At 46.1% G+C, this 21,799-nt stretch overlaps 1 protein-coding gene across 2 annotated transcripts in view; it reads left to right on the top strand.

The window, feature by feature from the left end:
• PIAS4 (protein inhibitor of activated STAT 4) overlaps positions 1-21,799 on the top strand; it is a 741,820-nt gene that overhangs the window by 223,217 nt on the left and 496,804 nt on the right. For both annotated transcript variants that reach the window (XM_069649398.1, XM_069649399.1), the window contains 2 exons: positions 1,920-1,961; positions 3,136-3,226. In XM_069649398.1, coding sequence (XP_069505499.1) covers positions 1,920-1,961; positions 3,136-3,226 — 133 coding nt within the window. The remainder of the gene's footprint in view (positions 1-1,919; positions 1,962-3,135; positions 3,227-21,799) is intronic.

The following is a 21,799-nucleotide window of genomic DNA, read 5'->3' as shown; positions in this document are numbered from 1 at the left end:
GCATGTCTAATAGTTGTTTATGCAAGAAACATAAGAGTTTAGTTGAATACTTGTAACTGTAAATCTCTAACTCCTATAGCTCACATTGACCCCACTTGAGACCAGCCTGGCTGCTCAACACGCTACCAAAACTGTAGTACAAGCCTATACCAAAGGTTGGGTTTCCTATACCTGTAGTCAGTTGTTTGTAGTATTCCCAGAGGGTACTGCATACAAACTTTGCCTAACACTGTGGAACCCGCAATTGGCAGCTCAGTTTTACTGTCGTTCAGGCAGAGGCAGTGTGTGGCCACCCATGTTTCGGTCCCATGTTGAGGTCTAAATCCGAATTGGCGAGTCCCTAAGATATGGTTGGTCTCTAAATATTCCTGGATCTCTAGGTAAGCTACCCTGTCCAGTATCTTCAGTAAGAATGGGACTGTGGTATTTGGCCTGTAATTTGTAGGGATGGTAGGGTCCAAGGATTGTTTAAGGAGGGGTAGAACCCCCAGAGAAGCAATGATCAATGATTTTTTTTTTGGTACTTCAAGGGCAGAGACTTTGGAGAATTTAAAGCCTTGGGGTGGTTCAGTGGTAGGCTTTGTTATGGTGGCAGTTTCCTGAGTTTCAAAGTTTTAGCAGTTTTTCCGCGATTTTAGTTTGCAGTGTGGCTATTTTTTTGGGGTGAGCATTCTGAATATTTGTGAACCAGAGTTTGTCCTTTATGCATTGACCTGAGGGGTAATGGGTGTCTCCATCTCTCCGAGAATCACAAAGAGCTCTTTTGTACTTGCTTGGTTTATTCTATTGTTGTACGACTCAAGTTAAGTGCAAAGTATTTCTTACTTATATTTTGCAGATAGATTAATTACATTTCTTTTATTCTCTGTGGAGGGAATGTGCGTCCATAGGGATTCCAATGTTATTCGGCACATAAGGTTTTTAATTCTGGAGTTAACCAAGAGTTCAAGTGAGCTTTTGATTTGCCTTTACGCAATTTAAGGTGTGAAATGATGTCCACTGCTTTAGTCAGAGGTATTGTATGTCTCTACTTGCTTGTTAGGGCCAGTGATTTCAGCTAAGGACTTGAGCATAGGGATCACGAGTGGCAAGATAGCATCCACTGTGATGTTGCGTTTGTTCCTTGTATGACCTGGATGTGCTATCAAGTTTTGTTTAGTTTTTTGTCTTTACTAAGAGGGTAAATGGTGCACCAGAAAGATTTATGAAACAATCCCCCTGCACTTGTAACCATAAGGGCTGACCAGTGCCCACAAAGGAGATGAGTTGAGCAAGCTAAGTGATGCCTCCAAAGTTAGGCCATGGTTCAAGGCCTACCCAAATAACCAAATAGGTAGGGGTTCCATTGATCACAATGGAAGGAAATTTGCAAAAGGAATAATCTCGCTGAACAGTTAGATTTTCAATTGGGCTATGTTGCATGAACGGGTACCTCTAGAGGTAGAGTACTGCATCTTTGTTTATTGGACTAATTTTTGCTTTTGGAACTGCTCCCTAATTATAAAAACCTTATTTGTTTCTTGTTTCTAATCCATGTAAATCTAGTACTTGCCTGTCTTCTATATTGGGTTTGTGTATGTATGCAAGATATGCTTACAGTATGTGTGGTGTATTTTAATGTTTCAGGGCCCAGGGGTTTTAATTGTACTTTTATACCAGGCTATCCCCTGTAATAGAGATAAAGCCTGTTCTGCTACAGTACCTTTTTTGAGTTTGAGGGGCACCCTATTTCATGAATGCAAGATCTTACTTCACCCATCAACAGAGGCCTCTGGTAAAACCCTCAATAACACCACCACACAAACAGCTACAGCCCCGCCATAGCCAGAGATGTCCATTCAGGTTCTGTTTCACTTTCAAAATAAACCCACTAAAGTCTCCTGTCCTCACTACTTTTATTTCTCTCCTCAATCCCACAGGGACTTGCAGCCTGGAATCAAATCTGTGCAGGTTGTTTTAAGGTAGGTTGGTGTACATCTTAACAATTACAGTGCATCTGAAGCTTGTTCAAAAATACTTCATATGTTTGAAGTAAATGTTTATAAGGATAATATATGCTTTTTGAGTTGATTGGGAGAGGGAACCTGTAGGCAAGCCCTAGAGGGATTGTTCCCCAAGTGTTTTCTTTAGTTTTTAATCAGTTGCCAAAGGTGTGTAGGGTGTTTATTTTTGTCCTGAGGGCCAATGTACATTTTAGTAGCCTGTTGGCAGTCCCTGTGGTAGTTGCAGTGGCCAAAAATGCTCATGCTTGCTGGGCTGGGGCCATTAAAGGGCATTTGAAATAAACATTGGATAGCATTTGCTGATTGTATGATCAGATATGGCAGATAACTGAAGCCGTGAGATGCTGGGTTTAATTTGAATTGATTTTCCTCAAAGGACCAGATCTTATAACTAGCCTTTTACATCAGCATGGAACAGAATAAATGTGTAAAAAAACAAAATAAATCAGTTTGTAGTACAACTTTAAATGAAGTGGGTTGAGATGTTTGTGTGGGAGGATCTATCAGTAATGACCAACAGTGGAAAAAAATGGATCCTCAAATTAATGAAAGATGCATGTTGTGACTTGCCTTGCCCGTCTATTGTGCTATGGATGTATGAGGTCATGAGTGCCTTGATGTAGAATGATGAATGCATGTTCTGAGTGTTCTGCTAATGGCAGTTGTGAGGCTGGCTGAGCGGGAAGATGCTGGTGTATGTGTCCCATATGCACCCGTCTTGTGGATTGTAACCAGTTACCTGAAACTAAGTAAAGCTGATTTTCTGTTTGTAGTAGAGACTGCATGTCATCCGTGACCAAGACACCTCGTTACAATACTGGCGACTAGCTAAAGAACCTGTGTGGGCTTTGTTGGGGGGGTGATGAGGGGTACAGCAGAAGATGGACATATACTGCTCCCCCCTGAAACGCCACCCAAAACCCATATGTAGACACTCTCTAAGGCGAAGTGCCAATCTGTGTTGTCTGACTGCAAGGAGCTGATATCAACATTGTGGGACTAGTTGGAATGTGCTGCGTTTGTGGTGCATAAACAAATTTAACCCTGAATTCATTCTGCCTCAAAATAAACTGAGTTGTGAAATGGAAATCAGCTCTCATTGCTGTTTTACCTTGATCTCTTTTGTGTCTAGGATCTGTTACACAGACTGCAGCTGTCCTCAGGAGGATCAGTACCCTCCAAACATTGCTGTCAAAGTAAACCACAGTTACTGCTCTGTCCCGGTGAGTTATTTCCCTCTGGTTTAACTTGCCTGTTTTGTGCTTGGTTAACATTTCGTACACAAACTTTTTTTTTGGCACTATTAATACAAGTGATTGTTTTGCCATTTATTTCAGCTTCTCATTTACACCATGCATTACAAATCCAGAATCTTAAGTGTTGTGTAGTGTTCTGATAAAGGGGAATTAAATTGCCAAAATGACTTTGGGAGGTGTGGCAGGGCATGGGAAACGGGGGCGAGATTGGAGATCTTCAGAATTGTGCAACAGAGGGCCTGATTCCACATTGTAAACTGAATAAACCAGGTTATTTGACCATACAATTATTTAGGTGGATAAACACATTTCCGAGTAGTGAAATGTGGTAGTGTGAATGCCATTCTAGTTTTAATGGACAGTATCGAGGGTCTCAAATGCAGGGACCTGACTGGATGGAAGCTTTGGAAGCTAACCCTCACCAGGGCCATAGCTCTAACTTGAGACCATTCAAAATACAGACGTGTGCATGCAAGGCAACTAGCTCTGTACAAAAGCCCTTAATACATGTATGTCACTAGGTTCATCATAAGAGCCCTAGTGTTCAAAAGGTGTACCTGCAAAAAATTGATTGGCACAAAACGTTATGTTGAAATCAAAGTCAATCCACCTTACCCAAAATTCACAAACCATTGTTATAGCACAATTCAGTAATGAAAGCCTTATTTAACTTCTGTCCAACTGGTGCTAGCTCAAAGAACTTGCACTTAACTCATCAAATACAAGTTTTTGTTCATTGCGCCCCTTTCTGCCATTATTCTCCGCTCCTTGTGAAGTCTCTCAGCAGCTTGGCTGTAGATCCTAGCATTCCTTCCTTGAAATCCCTGCAGGGGTACTGTATATTGACAAAGTGCAAGGAGCCTGATGTAATTCGTCCTCTTTAGATTTATCTGCACTAAGAATCAGATCGGAAATCATTACTCTAAAAAGCCGCTCCAGACTATTCAGCCTAGACTATAAGTAGGCGTCGGTCTTTTTGCAACCCTGAATTGATCTTGCTTTAATCATGGCAGAACCTAAAAACCAGTGCTCGCCAAGAGGGTGCGTCAGCCCTGTCCCTGATGGATTTCTTTTCTACGTTTGTTACTGTAGATCATAAAATAAGGAAAGACTTGACTTTGCTCAAGGAATATGAAATTTGGCACTTTAGCTTGTTTCCTTAAACAAAATGATTGTAACCATCCAACGGTTACTCTCTGAAATGAAAAGCTTTTTTTTGGGATCCTCCCCTTTTTTCCAGCATCTGTTCGCTCTCAACTCATCAGACCCCTCAACTTGTTAGTTATGTTGACAACACCCAGTGAATTCTAAAAACTCAGCCTTACCCTGGCAATAGCACCTTTTTTAATTTATTTATTATTTTTTTAAGCAAAATTGGATTGCAGATGAGCTTATGAATTCTATGGCTATAAGTGATCAACTGAAATCTTACATGCTGTATTTTTCTTCTTCATTAAGTTAATGTATCACTTGAAATATTTACAATATCGATGGAGGCTCAAATGAATATAGATATTGGCGTGATTTCATTACAGTATCGTTCAAATAAATCTAAGCCACTCAATGTATACTCTAATACATTTAAAACAGCCGCAAATAGATTTCATTACACACAATTTCTTTAAACTGGCGAGATCCCCAGGGAGAACCCAACTTTCGCAGAATTAACATGTACAATGGAATGGATTTGCCCCTACCAACAATCGGACCTTTTTAAACTACGCATATTTTGATAGAGCATTTTTACAGCAATCATTCCAATTTAAATTCTGCTTCAAAGACAGAATCACCATGTAACATAAATAACAAACCAAGTCTTGTAGTAAGTAGAACTGAGCACACAAGTAGTAGATGGAATAAAGATTAAACCGCCATCTTCTGGTAGAATCTAAAATAGCCATTCTTGTTACCCAATTGGTTCCTACTGATTAATATTGCTTACATTAAAGTGAAATCGCATTACATTTCTCCCCCCTCGACTAGGGTATTTCTTATAATATTGTTCCATATGCGGGTACCATTTTTTTGTGACGAAACCGCTTGAGAATACACTTTAAAATCTGAGGCTTCATTTTTGTATACCATTACCTATAATTCTGCTTTTTATCTTCCTAGAGTTGTCTAGAAGCGTTCATCAAGGCTCCCAAGTTGTATCGAATTAATGCTCCATCTCGGCGTAGTTTTTTAACAAAACCTTTGGTAACATCTTACCCCAGAAAACTATACAAACTCCCCTTAGGGCTGAATCCACATTTTCTCAATAGTGACAATCTTTTCCATTGCATTATACTGGCCAAAGATTGTATGCCCATTTTGTATCCGATTGTATGGGGACACACATGGGTAAAGGGCAAGACCGCTCTCCAAACAATCCCCTCCACTACCTTCAGTTCTGGGAGAATCCACGAGGGAACAAATTCTAAGCCATAGCATATTCTTGGCACAACTTCCATGTGATAGAATTCTCTGCACGGGATAATTGACCAAATTTCGGGTCCATCAAACCCATTTGTCTGGCCATTGCCACTGCTTTCATTTTGAGATAATTGCGGTAAAAAATCTTGGTATGGTTTACTAGAATGGGCACTAATCGCTAGTACACTATTCTCCCATTTCCAGCAAAACTTCCTGATCAGCTCACCACCCTTGACAAATTTTTTGCCATGTATTGCCCAAAAGCATTGATCAATCTCTGCAGCCCTATCGGCGTGCAGTCCACCAACACGGAACGGACTTAGAGGTTCCGTGATACTAATACACTTTGGTCGAAGGCTCTACCTGCATCAGCCACATACAAGTTAAATAATGTGGTGCCAGTATGCAGCCTTGACGTAACCCATTATGTGTTGCAAGACTGGCCGGCATCATAACTTCTGAATTCAGTCTGACCTGCGTCATTGAGTTCCTGTGTAGATGAATCCGAATACTGAGTAGACCCCTGGGGGTTCCATAGTCAGTTTTCTCAACAGTTCTATTCACCATCTCAAAGACCATAGACCTATCAATTGAAGCCCCATAAATGGAGGGTAAATTAGATTGCCATGCAAGCCACTGGAAGCAACTAAGCAAGAGACCTCCACAGCCTGTGCCCATATTTCTTCTAAAGCCCACTTGCCTATAATTCAAGATCTTATTAGAAATGCACCAAGTCTCCATGTGCTCAAAGTATTGAACTGAACATTTTAGATCTCACATCCATTATGGCAATGGGTCTATAGTTTAAGGGACACATTCTGGAACCTTTTTTAAAATGGGGATCACATATAGCTACATCCGGCATTTCTATCACAAGGGCAGGGGCCTTCTATATATTCTCAAAATGATGTATCCACTCTCTCAGCAATTGGATTCGAAATTAGCTGCACTTGTTTTACCTCTGTTTGATTCACTAGTTCCCAAAGGTTATGGGTATTATTGCTTTTTAGGGATGCCATCATTTCCCTGTCCCTTTGGTAGAGAGCAGCCCAATAAGAGCCAGTTTCTTATAGGCTTGTTTGAAACCTGCACCATACTACCTTCACACCGGCCCCCTATTTTATAGATCTTTTTAACAGCTTTTAGAAGGGCAGCTTTACATTATTTCACCACAGGGTCAAATACATGCACATATTTTACAACTCTTGCCACATTCTGCTTTGTATCCCGGTGCAATATAGACCTATGTTTCATATAGACTGAAAAGTTCGACATGGAATAATTCACTACTTTAACTTCCAAAATGGAGGAATTAAAATCCTGCAGCATAATGTTAAGTTTCCGGGTCTTGTTAAAGGAGCACTTTATTCTATTGCCTCTTGCATTCACTTCTACATTCTTCCAGACATGGGCAGAATATGTAACCTTAGGGATCACCTCAATTGCAGGCATAGCATTGTGTGATCACCAAAATCTGTGTCTTATCTTAAAGTCCTGTATTACAAAAAACTGTTGTTTGGACAAGAAGACATAATCCATGATAGAGCTAGACCCCCTAGCATACCAGGTTGGAGGAACTTCCTCTAACAGTTCAAGCCCCCACCCCTCTGCAAAATTAAGCCACTGCGCTGCATGAATATTTTTCCTTATTCAATGTGACGTGGATGTCACATTAAGTAATAAAAGCTCTTGCAGATTGTTATACACCTCCTTACAATTGGCATTGAGGTCGCCTGCCAGAATGATCACGCCTCCTGTGGTATATTAGACCAATTCTTCCACCAATATATTAAGATTTTCAAGGGCAGTATCCAGAGCAGAACCTTGTTTGTCTGCAGGGTTCCAATACACATTGATAAGATGTGGCATTTACAACGTGCCTATGCACAAGTGTTTCAAGGTGCGACGCTGCAAGGGAGGGGGAACCGAGGGAAGACAGCGATCCTACTAGGCTAAGTGTCATTCAGATTGTGCAGGGGAAGAGGAGAGGGAGTGCATAGTGTGGATGGGGGGGCGTTTTGGGGCGAGTGCAGTACATGGGATAGTAGAATAAATAAAGCTGTAAGCGAAGTAGGTAACTGGTGGCAAGGGTAAGTGCAGACATCGGGTATGTGTAACTGGGGGGGAGGGGACCTGGGCTCGAGATCAGATGGTGGCCAGTATAGTTTCAGCCAGGAATTCAGCAAGGGAGAGGAGGAGAGAAAGCAGAAGCAAAGAGGAAGGTTTTGACATGCTTCAGGAACTGGAGATGGTTCTCAAGTTTCAGGGAGGCTGTTCCAGAGGGAGGTTCCAGCCGAAGAAAAAGATCTACCGCCAACTCGTTGCTTGGAGAAGAGACTGACCTTAAGGAGTTGGAGGCGGATGAGCAAAGGGCTCGAGAAGGAAGACATTTAGGAAGAGAAAGTTGAAGGTATTATGGACAATGCACAGGGTGTTGAACTTAATCCTCGCAGCCACTTCGATCCAGTGAAGAGATTTCAGTCCTGAAGAGATTCGATTCCCTGGGCTTCCTTTTTCTGGATGAGTGGCAGAGGGCGAAGAGAAGAAGCAGGCAGATTTAGAAAGATGCTGTTGCAATACTCCAGCCTAGAGGGAACCAGAGCTCTGGAGACAGTGAGCTTCTGGGGGAAGGAGAGGAAACTAAGAGTACCTCTGAGGAGGTGCAGCTCGTAGTGTGACTTAGAGACGTCAGACGTGAGGAGAGAAGGAGTGTCTAGTCGAAGATGACCCTGAGTTTTTTAGCCTCACAAGTGGGAGCAGGAAGAGGGCCAAGAGATGCCGGCCAGAGTGACAGGAAAGGAGGGAGCCGGTGTGCCGATGAGGAGAATCTGTCTTACTGGCATTAAGGCAGAGATCATTGGCAGCGCACCTCCATTTATTAAGAGTATGTCCTTAAACCCTGAGACATTGGATATTTGAAGGGAAATCGCCAACATGGCATACTGGATCCTCCATTCACCAGTTTTAGTTGGATTTAAACCCTGCTTAAAAGCAATAACCTGGCCTACCCCATCCCCCCTCCCTTGCGCGCAGACTGGTGACCTCAAATCCTTCCCAAATGAGATTTCCCATTGCCCATGTTTCTTGTAAAAGAAAATGAGATCAAATAGCTTTTATTATTATCATTTATCAAGCAGTCATTGGAAACGAAATTGGAGTGCCCTCTCGCATTCCATGAAACAAAAATACACCCTAACTTTCTAAAGTGGCTGACTTGGTCTTAAGCTGCGCAATGGAATCCGAGAGCGCTAGCCAACGCCAATTGGGTCCCTCTGAAGTTGAACCTTCCTGTTGCAAGATCACCCCCCCCCCCGCCCCAACCCCTTTGAAACCCCTCATTTTCTCTTCCACTAGATGTGGATATGGAGCCTTTACTTGCCTCCTTAGACTGGGAGTTGCCATCCAGATAGTTACATCATAACTATATTTTTGATGATTCCCTGCCTCATTGAGTAGTGTAGATCGAACCAACGGGGAGGGAATAGCAAGTCTGACATAGTCGTATCTTGTCGGGTAGATGAAATCAACTAATTTAATATCCTCTTAGGTAATCGGCATCCGCTCTGGAATATCCTCAAAAAGATCAAAGATGCAAGATCAATGCAGAGATTGCAGCCCCCCTTCATCAAACAAGTAGTTCAGAATCAAACTCTGCTCTTCCGGATAGGCAGGATCACCAAACCCGAGGTACTGATCCCCGTTCCCATAATCCTCCTCATGCCGAGGGGGCCCTCTCATGGCTCCCTAAGAACTCCTTCTGTGGAGTGCGGAAGTCCTTTCATATATGGATTCTATATGCGATCTTGTTGGACATTGATGTTCCAGAGGTATCTCACTTACCCACTTCGAACCTCAGAGTTGGTCGGGGCTGCAATCTTCCTTTCATGTGTGAGAATGTTATTCACCAAGAGTCTCTCCTCGGCTTCGGACATCACTTTCTCTTTGTCCCCTTTGTCAGGCTCCCAGTCGCCTCCCCACCTTGTAGAGGCATTATGAATCCCAAACCTTGGCAAGGGGTTGGAAAAACAGCACCCCACCTTTAACGGATCAGAAATGTCCCCATCCCTCCACCCCTTATCAGAGCACCCAAATCCCTTTTTTACACACACACTGGCAACCATCCCATCCCTTTTTTGAGTATCTCAGACTTTCATCTGCTATATTGGGATAGCTTCTGTGGTCAAGGGGGTGTTTAAAGATGCCTTAAGTTTGTTTGACTCACCCCTTATGACTTGAGGGTTTCCCGCTGCCCCTCCCTGTATCAAGGTTTTGTGTGAGGACATCCGACAGTCTGTTGGCCACTGCTTTGTACTCCGAGACCCCATTCGAGAGATCAGTTGGCTTCTGCCCCATCAATCGCTGCTCATCCCTCTGCTCCCCTCTCCTCATCAATATCAGACTATAGTGGCCTCTCCCTCCTTCCCCTCCCACTTTCTCTGGTCATGATTCGCGTCTTTGGCTTCAATATGTTCCTGTAGGTCTTGGAAGGCCACCCCACGCAAATACTTGCAGGACGAAGTCTTCGACGCCCTTGAGTCGGCTGCTAGCTTTGTTCTTTTTTTCTTTTGAGTTCTTCGTTGCCACATTTGAGAAAGGCTGTTACCCTTCATCCTACCCTGCGTTTATCTCAACCCCCTTTGCTGGTGACGTCGACAACTCTGCCCTATTGGGAGGCAACACACTCACCACTCTTCCAAGGGATGTCTGTCAGACCTGCGGTCAAATGAATGGCACTGATAACATTCCCCACGCCCTCTTTCCAAGTAGACGTACAACTCGAGGAGATGACATGCATCACCTTTGATAAATCTCTCAAGATGGATGTCTGCAGTCATTCGCTCATCCTTCAGTTCCACAATAAGCTTAACTAAAGTGGTCGCATAATTAGGTTTGATCACCTTGTGGATCAGGAGATGTTAGCTATTTGCTTACCTCCAGCCCTTATGTAGAGTCCCCCCCACTCCGCCTTCCAGATGTTCAGATAATCCCAGTAAGGGTATTTCACCTGAAAGGAAAAATAGACGGAGTGTCTTGGAAGGAGCGCTTCAAGGCACCCCCCCCCCCCCCCAGCCCCTCGAGCTGTTTGGATAGACTAAAAGACGCAGGCTTATTTGTATTACTCAACGGATCCAGTTCAATATTCTCCACAGAAAGGGATTGGGAGTGATCCTGACTTTCCAAATTCTGAATATCCAATGTGGACACTTCTGGGCTAATTTCTAGACCACAACTCCTCTCCTCACGCTCTTTTTGAGGAGATGGAGGTAAGGGCAGCGCCATTGCCCTTTTTATACTGCCTCTTCTATTAGTGAAGATCAAAAGGGCGGCTAAGATGCCTTTTCTTGAGGACATGATTTGTTTCCTCATTGCAAGTGTGAAAGGCAGTTTATAAAAACTCAACATACCTCCAAACCAATCGCCTTTTTTGAACTATTTTCTATGAGCACAACACGCACTATGTGCGTCTCATCCACACACACACACCAAAGCACTCGGACACCTCATTCCTTCAGCATGGGATTGATATGTCTACACATCAATCCAACAGACAATCTGTATGGGTACCAGTTGACGCAGAGCCTACCCGCAACAAAGCTACTCGTACCCATGTGGGTGACGTATACTTCATTTTTACGCTTCACGTAGTGATTATGCAAATGGCCCCAGAGCATTGCGGAGCGTATTCTTCTACAGGGAATAGGGTTATTGCCCTGGAGTAGCGGGCCAAAAAAAACCTTACACAATGGGACACCCCTCACCCCCAGCACTTACGAGGCACTCTGGAATGCGCGCAACCTGGACCTCAAATGCTGTGCTAGGAGTTGTAGGCACAGAGTGGGCAGAGCTTCAAATGTCCTCACAAATGTAGCAAAACTTTTTTCTTGTAAAAGTATGGGCTATGATCCTCTGGATTCAGCAAAACGCAACGGACCCCACCAGGCAGCTAGGCAGCAAACCGCACTTAGGAGGCAAGTCCTGATTTTCTACGGCTTTAGTCTTGGGAAGTCTTCCCTTTTTTAGTATTTCAAACCTTTTGCCAGTTTACACACATTTCATGATACTAAAGGACTTGAACCATGAGTTCAGACTGCATTTGCAGCTCAGCACCATGAAGAATCTTTCCCCAAACGACTAAGCCAATGTTCTCCATCTCGAAGTTCTGGCATACTTGATTTCTACACTACAAAATGTGTAAAATGTGGTCGCCCATGTGCTACTTGGATGTGAATAAATGAAACCCCAGCACCTCCTTTACTCGGCTCCTTATTTTACTTCATTGCACTGGCTTCGTCAACTGTAGAATTCCTCGGACAGCAATATGCCTCACATTCAAATTCATTAATTCATGCAGTAGGCCCAGAATCTTTACAACAGCAATCTTGCTCAGATCTGCTGGTTGACATTCTTTCAAGAAAAGGCTGATGGATGACTTTACACTTTCGTTGGCAGGCCCACAACTCTGGAACTCTTCCAGCTTAAAGATGGCACTTTAATGAATGTCTTGCCTTAATGCGAGCCATTGTCTTTTATGTCCTTGGTCCACTAGCCTCTTGAAACCGATAAACCGCTGTTTTTCCATGCACAGGGATCTCGACCTGCTCTCCACACACACCTGCCATTTTGCAAGGCAGCCACGGTCTCCCGTCCAGCCTTATTCAGTGCACCCAGAACTTCCTTGGCTTGGATGAAGTACTTCTCTATCATACGCTATTACCCATTGGAACACAAATCCTGACACTTCTTTTTCAACACTAGTTTCTATTGCTTACATCAAATGCACCAAATCGCCCATGCACTGTTAATCTCACCCATCCCCTCACACCACTTCTCTGATAATCTCATTCGCCGAACCATCTGTCTACTTAACGCCTCGTTTTTAAGCCCCATGTCTGCCCTGCCCCCCTTTATCCCAGCATTGCCTCTACTCTTATCCCTTGCTCCACATATATATCCAAAACCGCCTTTCCCAACACTGCCTTCTCCAGTACTAAATTACCTCAAAAGCTCTACCTTCAACAGACCTCAAAGGCTGCACATTCCTCCTAGTCAAACTCAGTGATCAATTCCACCTACAGTTCCTACTTCTCTACAGACTGCCCACCTACAACACAAATTGCTCCACCCAACTCACCGATGCCATAGCCAGTCTAGCTGTAAAGCATAACTCCATACTGGGAAATGTAAACTTCTTTTTTGACAGAGTATGCGAAACTGCAACAAACTGTCAGTACTCACCTGGAACCTCTATTTCAACGAAATTCGACGCACTCTCCACCACCGCCCCACTGGTACCAATCACCTGGAATGACTACCACATGATCAATTTTCAGAATTCCAACTTGTGCTCTGACCACAAATACAAAGCAACGAACGACAACCCAAAGAAATTGGAAAAAGCTTATTATAGAATCCTACCACCACAAACCTGATGCACCCATCTGAATGAAATGATGCTGTACGTTGTCGGAGGAACTTCACACCTTGATCAATAATGCGCTAGATCAATTGGCACTCTTAACCTTCAAACCAACACGGAAAAAAAGTAGCAGCTGGAGGGTTCACGCAGGAGTTGAGAGGACTTGAGAAAACGCAGTAAACTAGAAAAAAAAAACAGGTTCAATTGGGCTATTGGCTTTGGCTATACAAAGTGGCAGTTTTAAAAGCTAAGAAAGCACACTGTGCTGAAAGAATCCAATTGGCAAACTCAAAAGAATTGTACAGAATTACTACCACACACTGGTAAATGTTGTGACAATATCAGACCATCACAGAACAAAAATACCCTCAATCCAACTCGCCATACACATCCACCCTGACCATAAACACTCTACCAGAAACCAGAGCCACACCAAACAGCACAACTCTCAACCAATTTAAACCAATAACAGAGGAAACCTTCAACAAACTACTAAACAAAACCAATAAGGCTGAATCTCCCAGTGACCAAGCCCACAGGATGTCTAGAAACTGCTGCTCGCCTATAAAACACCAGCTCTCTAAACCCAATTATTAATGAACCTATCACTGAAGACTTGTCCAAAAGGGTACAAATCCACCTATATTTAACTACACTTAAAAAAAAAAAAAATTAAAAAAAAGGTGGGGCTTGAAAAGACTACCCCACCAACTACAGACCGATATCAAAGTTCTTATCCTTCAGAAATCTTGGAGAACTAAGTGTGCAAAGAATTGCTCAACTACATGGAGTCCAACAAACAGCTGGACCAATCCCAGGTTGGCCTTGGACACTTGAGATGAACTTAATCAGTGCTACTCTCCATATAGGTGAACGCTGACAATACCCAATCTGCCCTCATACTCCATGTCAGAGATGCTCAGGTCCTAGGCGCAGGAGCGACGCAGTACCAACCACCCCCTCAATGGTTTCAGTGCCTGCAAGACAGAGCTTAACACAGGCCTCCTCAACCAGAGCGTGGAAGGAGGGTTAGGGTCTCGATGGTTGGATAGGTAAAGGGATTTTAGGATTACCGGATAGAGGATTGGGAAGAAGTCATGGATAGGACTGGGGATTTTAGGGTAAACGATGCCTGCACACTTTCCTCAAACTGGCTGATGGAGCTGCCGTAACACCTCTACATGTAAAGGTGTCGCCAGACCCCTCGAACCAACCAGAAGGTGCTCTTTCGAGCCTACAACAACATACCAAGGTAGCAACAAACAATTGTTGACATTAGCCCATTACAGTTTCATGAACACAGTCTCATGTGCTAGCACACTTAGCTTTGCTTTAGTCCTTAACGTCCAGTCCTGCAAGACTGTCAAGTCCTGTGCCACGTCCTTGCAGTCCAAGATTCAGGTTCGCATCGGGTTCAAACTAAAAGAAAACAAAGGACAAGCATTAGCGTTGTCAAACGTTCTGCTGATCTCACACTTTCATGCAAACTCTCTCAACACGCGTTCAGGTCTTGGAATAAACAATCCAGGAATTTTAGGGTGCGCTGCCGCACGTGGCTTATCTTTTGCCCAAAAACACGGTCTTCCCTCAAACCGGGTGTCAGAACGCGGTCTTTCCTCAGACCGGGTTCCCCAAGCTAGTGCTTCAATCTCACGCGCCCTTCCGGCGCTTTTCCCAAGAGATGGATGCACTCGAAACCATGCACATTAACAAACACGACTTTCCCGTGAATCCGCCCACTTAGCTTTTGCGTGATCCGCAGGGGCTCTGGAAGGGGTCGGGATATGCCCCCTGCGCTTCCCCTAGGATCCCTGACTCTCCCTGGGGTGAGCGGCACTTATCTTGTGTATGCGAGGGGCCGGATCGTGGTTCCTGTGGCTCTTGGCCCCTCGCGTATGGATTCCGGGGAGCTGCTGGGCTCACGTCCTCTCTCCTCGGCGTCTCGAGCACAAGCCCCGTGCCTCGGGGCTTGCGCATGCGCATTCGTCGCGTGCCACACCCAGCGCGGCTTCCCATTGGCTCGCGGGCCCGCGAAGCCTGCTGGGAATTGTAGTTCCGGCGGGCAGAACGCTGGATCTGTCTGCAGAAAGGGCACAACAGCCCTTTAAAGTACGGAAACCCTTTGGATCCGGGTTTCTTCATGGTCCCAGGCCCCACAGTCCCAACAGTACTGGGCCCAAGGCCAGTCTTACCCCTGACACTGAACATATAAGCAGCTTTGATATTACCAAACTCAAGACTGGAATCCAGGAGGAGGAGATCCCACTTCTTCCTTAGGGGCTCTTCCATTGCGCCTAGCTTGACCTTGAGCGTTTTATTAAATCTCTCAACCAGACCATTGGTCTGGGGATGGTTTTGGTGGAGAACTTGTAGGTTACCCCGCACTCTTTCAACATGGTTTTCATGTAACTAGACATGAAGTTGGATCCACTGTTGGAGACAACCTCCTTAAGGAATCTAACACGGGTGAAAATGCCCAGGAGATCCCTGGCAACCACCTTGGTAGTAACAGTCCGAAGGGCTTTAGCCTCAGGGTACCCGGTGGCATGATCAACCAAGACGAGGATGAACTGATGTCCACCTGAAGTGGGAGGGTCAATGGTGCGGACAATGTTGATGCCCACCCTCTCAAACGGTGTGCCGACCACTGGCAATGGCTGCAATGGGGCAATGCCACTGCCTCCAGTCTTGCCAGACAACTGGCAAGTTGGGCAGGTCCTGCAGTGGTACTCCACTTTTACTCCCATCCAGGGCCAGTAGAAACGGGCAGAGCGCCTCTGCTAAGTCTTGGTACCAAGATGACCAGCTAAGGGTACCTCATGCGCCAACTGCAGCAGGGAGGGCCTGTAAACCTGGGGTACCACAACCTCTTGAGAGCACCAGGTTCAGGCTTGGTGGGCTCACTAACGAGGAGCTCACCCTCCCAATAGATCCGGAATGTCCTAGGCACTTCTCCCTGTGCCTGGGACAGGGCTTGTTTCCTCAGGCCCTTGAGAGAGTGGCACTCTCTCTGTCCCTTACAGAAGTCCGCCCCGGAGGGTTCCCCCTTCAGCCAACAGTCATTGAAGGTCGTGGTGGTCCTCCGGGTTGCGAACCTCTTCCACAGGAGAGTCTTCTGTCTCTTTTCCCTCAGGAGTTGAGTTTGGGTTTTCCACTGGACCCAGCCCGTCCGGAGCATGGATCCCAATGGGTGCTGTAGGAACAGCAGGAAGAGGAGCCGCCCCCTTCAGAGAGGAGGCCTTCTTGGTCGTCTTGCCTTTGTTTGTTTGGTATAGCGCAGAACCAAGCCCGAAGGGGTAGCTGGGCGCAAACAGTACAAGATTACTTAAGAACTTAGTTACAGGAGAAATACAATTTATGCAGTTCGCAGTTAAATCAAAGGTAAGTATAGAAGGAAAGCAGAAGGAAAAGAAGAAAAAATGCGGAACTGCGGTTCAGTCTAGTTGATCGGATGTCATTCAGCTGGTTGCAGACGTCTAGTGTCTATGTGGGAGGGGAAGGTCAAGCTAAGTGTCATTGGCATGGATCCAAGTGAGGACTTTTCGCCTGAAACTAGAGTAAGGTTGGTCCATTTGGTCCTTTGGCTTGGGTACCTGACTCACAGCCAGACCCTGTGACACCTGTGAACTAGTGACTGCAGCAGCAGTCAGGGGTAGACCATCCGAGATCAATCTCAACTCCACTAGCTCATTTCCTAGCAGAATGTTAGCAGGGACATTGACCTGAACCAGGACAGGAAGCTTTGCTGTCTTGTCTCCAATCATGAGTGTGACTATTTGGGAGGCCCACCAGCTAACCTGGTGCTTCTCAGAGGAGCACCTACATAGTCCTCCTGGCTTGAGAAGGGTCCGGTCCACCACTGTCATGCTTGCCCCAGTGTGTCTCAAACCAGTAGAAGGCTGGCCATTCAAGTGGACACTTCTCAACAACCTACGGGTGTTCTGTGGAATAGTCGGCAGTACTTCTGCGTACTGGTCCCAGGCCCCATCGACACTAAGTAAATATCTATAGGAGCACCAAATGTGATCCCTGTAGAGGAGGGGAGGACGGTGGCCTCCAACTCAGATATGGGGTAAGGGTAGGTCATTGTTTGGGAGAATTCTCATTTATGGCTAATTTCCCTCACCTAGTGAGTCCCTCAGCAGCTTTGCTGGATTTCAGGGGTTTATTTTTTTTCCACCTGGTAAGAGAGAGCCTTTTTCCCACTCTTACATGTGTTTTGCCATGTGTATTCCTACTTTTTGTGTGATCTTGGGCTCTGGAGCCACACCACTCCATGAGCCCCACTTCTTGTGTTACACAGCACCTTCAGTGTAGACTACTGTCCTCCAGAAACCCAAAGCTGCCATTAACTTTATGTAGTCTCTTTAAACTACAGACCCAGTACACCCCATCTTGCATGGAGTATTGGAAACGGTTAGTTCCTACCCCTTTTTGTCTGTGCCTCCTGGAGCTTTGTTTTGCTCCCTTAACATTAAGACTGGCTGGTGGCAGTGGTCTCTACCCTAACCTTTCTACTGCGATTATAGTATATAAACGTGGTACTGTTTTTTTAGGATATTGTATTGGCATCGAACATAAACCCGCTTAACCAAATAGTTTAGTCGCCATTTCTTTTTGTTAAAGTCCTTGTTTTACTTTTCGCGCCAAACCAGGTTTGCCCCTTTTGTTCACTGTCCTTTGGCGGGCTTCCGCCCAGAAGCCCTCCTTTGGCGTCTGGGTATCTAGGTGGGCTGAATGTGAGGGAGGGGTTTAGGGGGATTTTGGCATAAAAGGCAGGACTCTTGGGCTGGAAGTCGGAGTCGCCACTGGAACTGCAAGAACTGAAGAGAAGCGGAGAAGACGGCTGCTGCAAATCCGGTGAAGCCCTGCTGCAGTCCTGAGCATCTACCCTTCAACGAGAGAAGATCCAGTCCGGAGTCTTCTTCCCTTGAGCCTAGTGGGACCAACTAGCTCACCTTCAACAGCCAGAGAATCCTCTTCTGGTTCGAAATCACTGCACACACTTGTAGTGGTCCGAATAGCCATCAGAAGAGCCCTCTCCTCTTTTAAAGGAGCGCACCCTTTTATTCACCATTGTTTTACTGCTGCTGGCTTCATCCCCTGGTAGTGCAGATCGCTCAAGACGTCCTTTTTGTCCCCATGACTGAAGCTTCAGGAACCATGAGTCTGCAGGAACTACCAGGAACAACTGCCGTAGCACCAGCTTTCTGCATACGAATAAGGTACTGTGTCCGTTTGGTCGTTCTCTCCGTCCGACCTTGAGGAATTGGGGTGAACCCTTTTCCTTTCCGAAGGCTTGTCCTTCCTTCCCTCTTATAACTTTTGCTTCCCTTTGACAATAGCTGAGTACCCTTGGCAATCGTTAACCATGAACTGTTCTAATCGCGTGGTCCTCGACAACAGGATTTCTGTTCCTTTTGACACTGGCGCAGGCCTATTGACTTTAATCTACCTTTTAGAAAGTGTCCTCTGTTTTTATTTGCCTTGAAAAAAGTATTGCCTATGATTTTTATTCCCTATTCCCTTGTTTTAATTCTTGGTGCTAAGTGTGTTTGACTTCGGGTGTATTTCTTCCTGTGGGCATGCTTTATTTTCGTAAGACCGAACTGTCCTTACTGTCAAAGTGATCGCGTATTAGCCCCTGGTAACGTCTTTCTTTCGAAACACTGGTCTGTCAAAGTCTAATGTACTTACCTTGAATTGATCTAACCAAGAGGAATTGGTTGTGTAGTATGTTTTAAGTGTGGTTTTATTTAATAGAAGTGAAGTGTTTTGTGAACAGATGGTTTAAAAATAAAAGTACTTATATTTTTTAACAAGAAACCTTGAGTCAGTGTTTGAGTCACAGTAATTGTAGTCCTTTGTGCAATCTCTACTACTGATCATTTGCTCTTGAGATATGTCTGGCTGCTCAGCCATTGCTACCACTTTACTGTGTAGTACAGGCTTGTACCAAAGGTGAAATTGTACTACCACTTCCCTAAGGGCACTGCATATGATTCTGCCTGACAGTCAGGCTGACAGCCTGGACTCCAAATGCCATACCTTTACACTTGGGGGTCACCCCTCTTGTGATTCAGAGCCCCACAGTCCCAAAAAATGCCAGGAATGCGGGGTACGGTACTGGGAGCCTGCTTTGCAGCAGGTATCCCACCACTCTTATTCCCACCCACAAATGACTTATCCCCCACTAGATTTTAGTGTCTTAGGAGAGGAAGCTTTTGCTTTACTTGACTGTGATTGCTTCTGGGACTCCCCAGCTTTCTGTGGAGGTCCCTTTTCTTTGTCCTTCCCACTGGAGTCCTTGGGGGGGGGGGGGGGGGTGGGGGGGGGAACCCTGTGGGAGGCCCACTTGTCAGCCAACCTAGCCAGCTTAAAGGGATCCAAAATGTTCTGGTCAGCAACATACTGCCACAGCTCTGGTGAAAAGGCTTCCAAAAAATGCTCAAAACAAAAGGTGGGACAATTCAACAAACGTTTTCACTTTGTAACCATCATACTCCTACGTCCCGTCCCCTTTCCTCCATACTTATGGGACATTCCCCCGTCCTGTGGGACGGGACCGGAGCACTTTGTAAAAAGCATCAAAAATGTTGCTAAAATATTAGTCCTTCCTCTTTTACGCGCAGTACTGATTGCGGCTGTAACCCAGCCCCTCTTAGCTCCACCCTGCGCATCGCCCATCAGTCCTTTTCTCCGCTCGTTCCAGACTGGACGCACTTGCATCTGCGGAAGGTTTTTCTTCCAGTTTTCAACCTCTCTGGCTCTTGCTAGCGATCACGTGATAGTCCGTCTATGCTGTTTCAGCTATACTTCCTGAATTGTTGTTACTGTCAGCGACGCTTAGCTAGGGTGGATCCCCATCCTCTTTGTTTAGTGTTTGAGTCCTGACCACCGGTAGGGACTCATGTTTTTATTGCGATTCCCTTTCGGTCCGGGCACTTTGGTTAAAACAGTGGGAGGAGGTGTTTCAGCACACTCCTACGCATTTTCAATCCTTCATCGACGAAAAGAAGAAACCCCTGCTAAGTACTTAACTTTTTAGGGCACCCCGGCCGGGGGACTCCTTCCCGGTCTGGAGGAGCATCAAGGGCTGTGTTACTGGGGCTTGCCCCGAGTTGCCGTCTGGGCCTAAAGTGTACCAGGGTTTTCTCCGAGGGTCTCCGTAAGGGGCCTGTTGAAACCGGATCACAATCCGAGGTCCCTCCTGTGGGGGCCATTTGTAGACCGAGTTATACTGAGTCGTGGGGTACCGTAGCTCGCTCCGAGGCCTCCTTGTTTGGAGCTTCCCTCAAAAGGACCGGGGTGCACCCCCGAGGCCTCTGCTGTTTTTGTTGATATCGAACAGATGTTCGAAGCCCGTCATTAAGAGGTTTTTACCGGACTCTGGTCCGAGGTCCCTCGCTTAGAGGCTAAGTTGACCAAAAGTTCTGAGAGGCCTGTTAAGGCCTTCGTGGTGCAAGGTGTTCCTCATCATTCCCGCTCTTGCGGTGACTCCAGAACTGTTGAGGTAACGTTATTTCTCCTGTACCGGCAGTGCCGAGGTCCTTCCAGAGAAGGCTAGTTTGGCTATTAGCATGTCACTAAAACATCCTAGGCCACACAGTACCGGCTCGGCCGAGGTTCCTTGTGTTAAGGCTAAAATGAAGACCCTTGACCCACCTGTGGGGACCCCTGCCTCACTTCCACACTTGTCGCAGTTCTCCTCAGGTGCCGACAAAATGGCAGTCGGTCCCGCCAAGACCACGGCAGCCATTTTGGACACATCCCTTACAACTACGCCATCGACCTTAGGTGTTGGTTCTGTAGGTGAAACTTGGTTTTCTTGTGCACATCCAGTCAAACTGGGCGAAACGGAACGCCCGAATGCCCCTTCCGCACAATGTCTCGCTGCCTGCGGCATCGGCACCTTTGATTTATGTGGACACCTCTGGGGATGGGCCTTCTTGGCAACCCCCTCCCCTGTGTCCCTGGAATTGCCCTCCTCATGAGGCCTCCTCCGGCCGCTCCAAAGTCGTCAGCGGAGGACGCCTTTTTCAGCAAGTTTTAAAAACGTATGCGTTCTGACCCCATGAAGGAGTATTTTAAAGGCTTGTTCAGGGAGATATGCCCAACTGCGCCGTCGGTTCCACCTGCGTCTCCTGTGGTTCCACCAACGCCACCTTTGCCTGCCGGGCCTCCCCCTACTCTTCCACCCTTGCCTCTGTTGTCCCCAGTGGACAAGGTTGTTGTGGTGCCTGATGTGGTTCAGCCGGACCCTGATCTATCGGATGACACGCAGGGCGATCAGGACAGCGAAGACCAGCCCTGTTCTATCAGAGCTCTTCATGACCGGGTGCTGGACATGTCTGTTGGATGTTCCAGTGCCAGAGGCGCCCGCTCCGCAGGAGGGCGTGCTTTCGGGGACGTTCACCTTGTCTCCTTCGGAGTGTACCGGCTTGTTCTTGAAGGACTTTTTGGCCGAGGTCTGTAGAGTCTGGGTGAGACCACACTCTGGACTGTTCGCCAATTAGAAAATTGACGCACGCGACAGGCTGCATTTTTCAGAAGAGGTGGCCTTCGCATCATGTCCGCCCCCCTCCTCCACGGTGGTGGCTGCAGCCACTTTGCAGTCCAGGCCTGCGGCGTCCTCTTCGGCTAGTCAGGTCCTGGGCAAAGAGGATAAGCTTCTAGACTCCCTTGGGAGGAAGATTTTTTGCTAACTC

Source organism: Ambystoma mexicanum, chromosome 1p (assembly GCF_040938575.1).
Source record: "Ambystoma mexicanum isolate Mex_15411 chromosome 1p, UKY_AmexF1_1, whole genome shotgun sequence".
Lineage (NCBI taxonomy): Eukaryota > Metazoa > Chordata > Amphibia > Caudata > Ambystomatidae > Ambystoma > Ambystoma mexicanum.
Note: the sequence above shows the minus strand (reverse complement) of the source record. Positions and strands in the feature narration are given on the sequence as shown.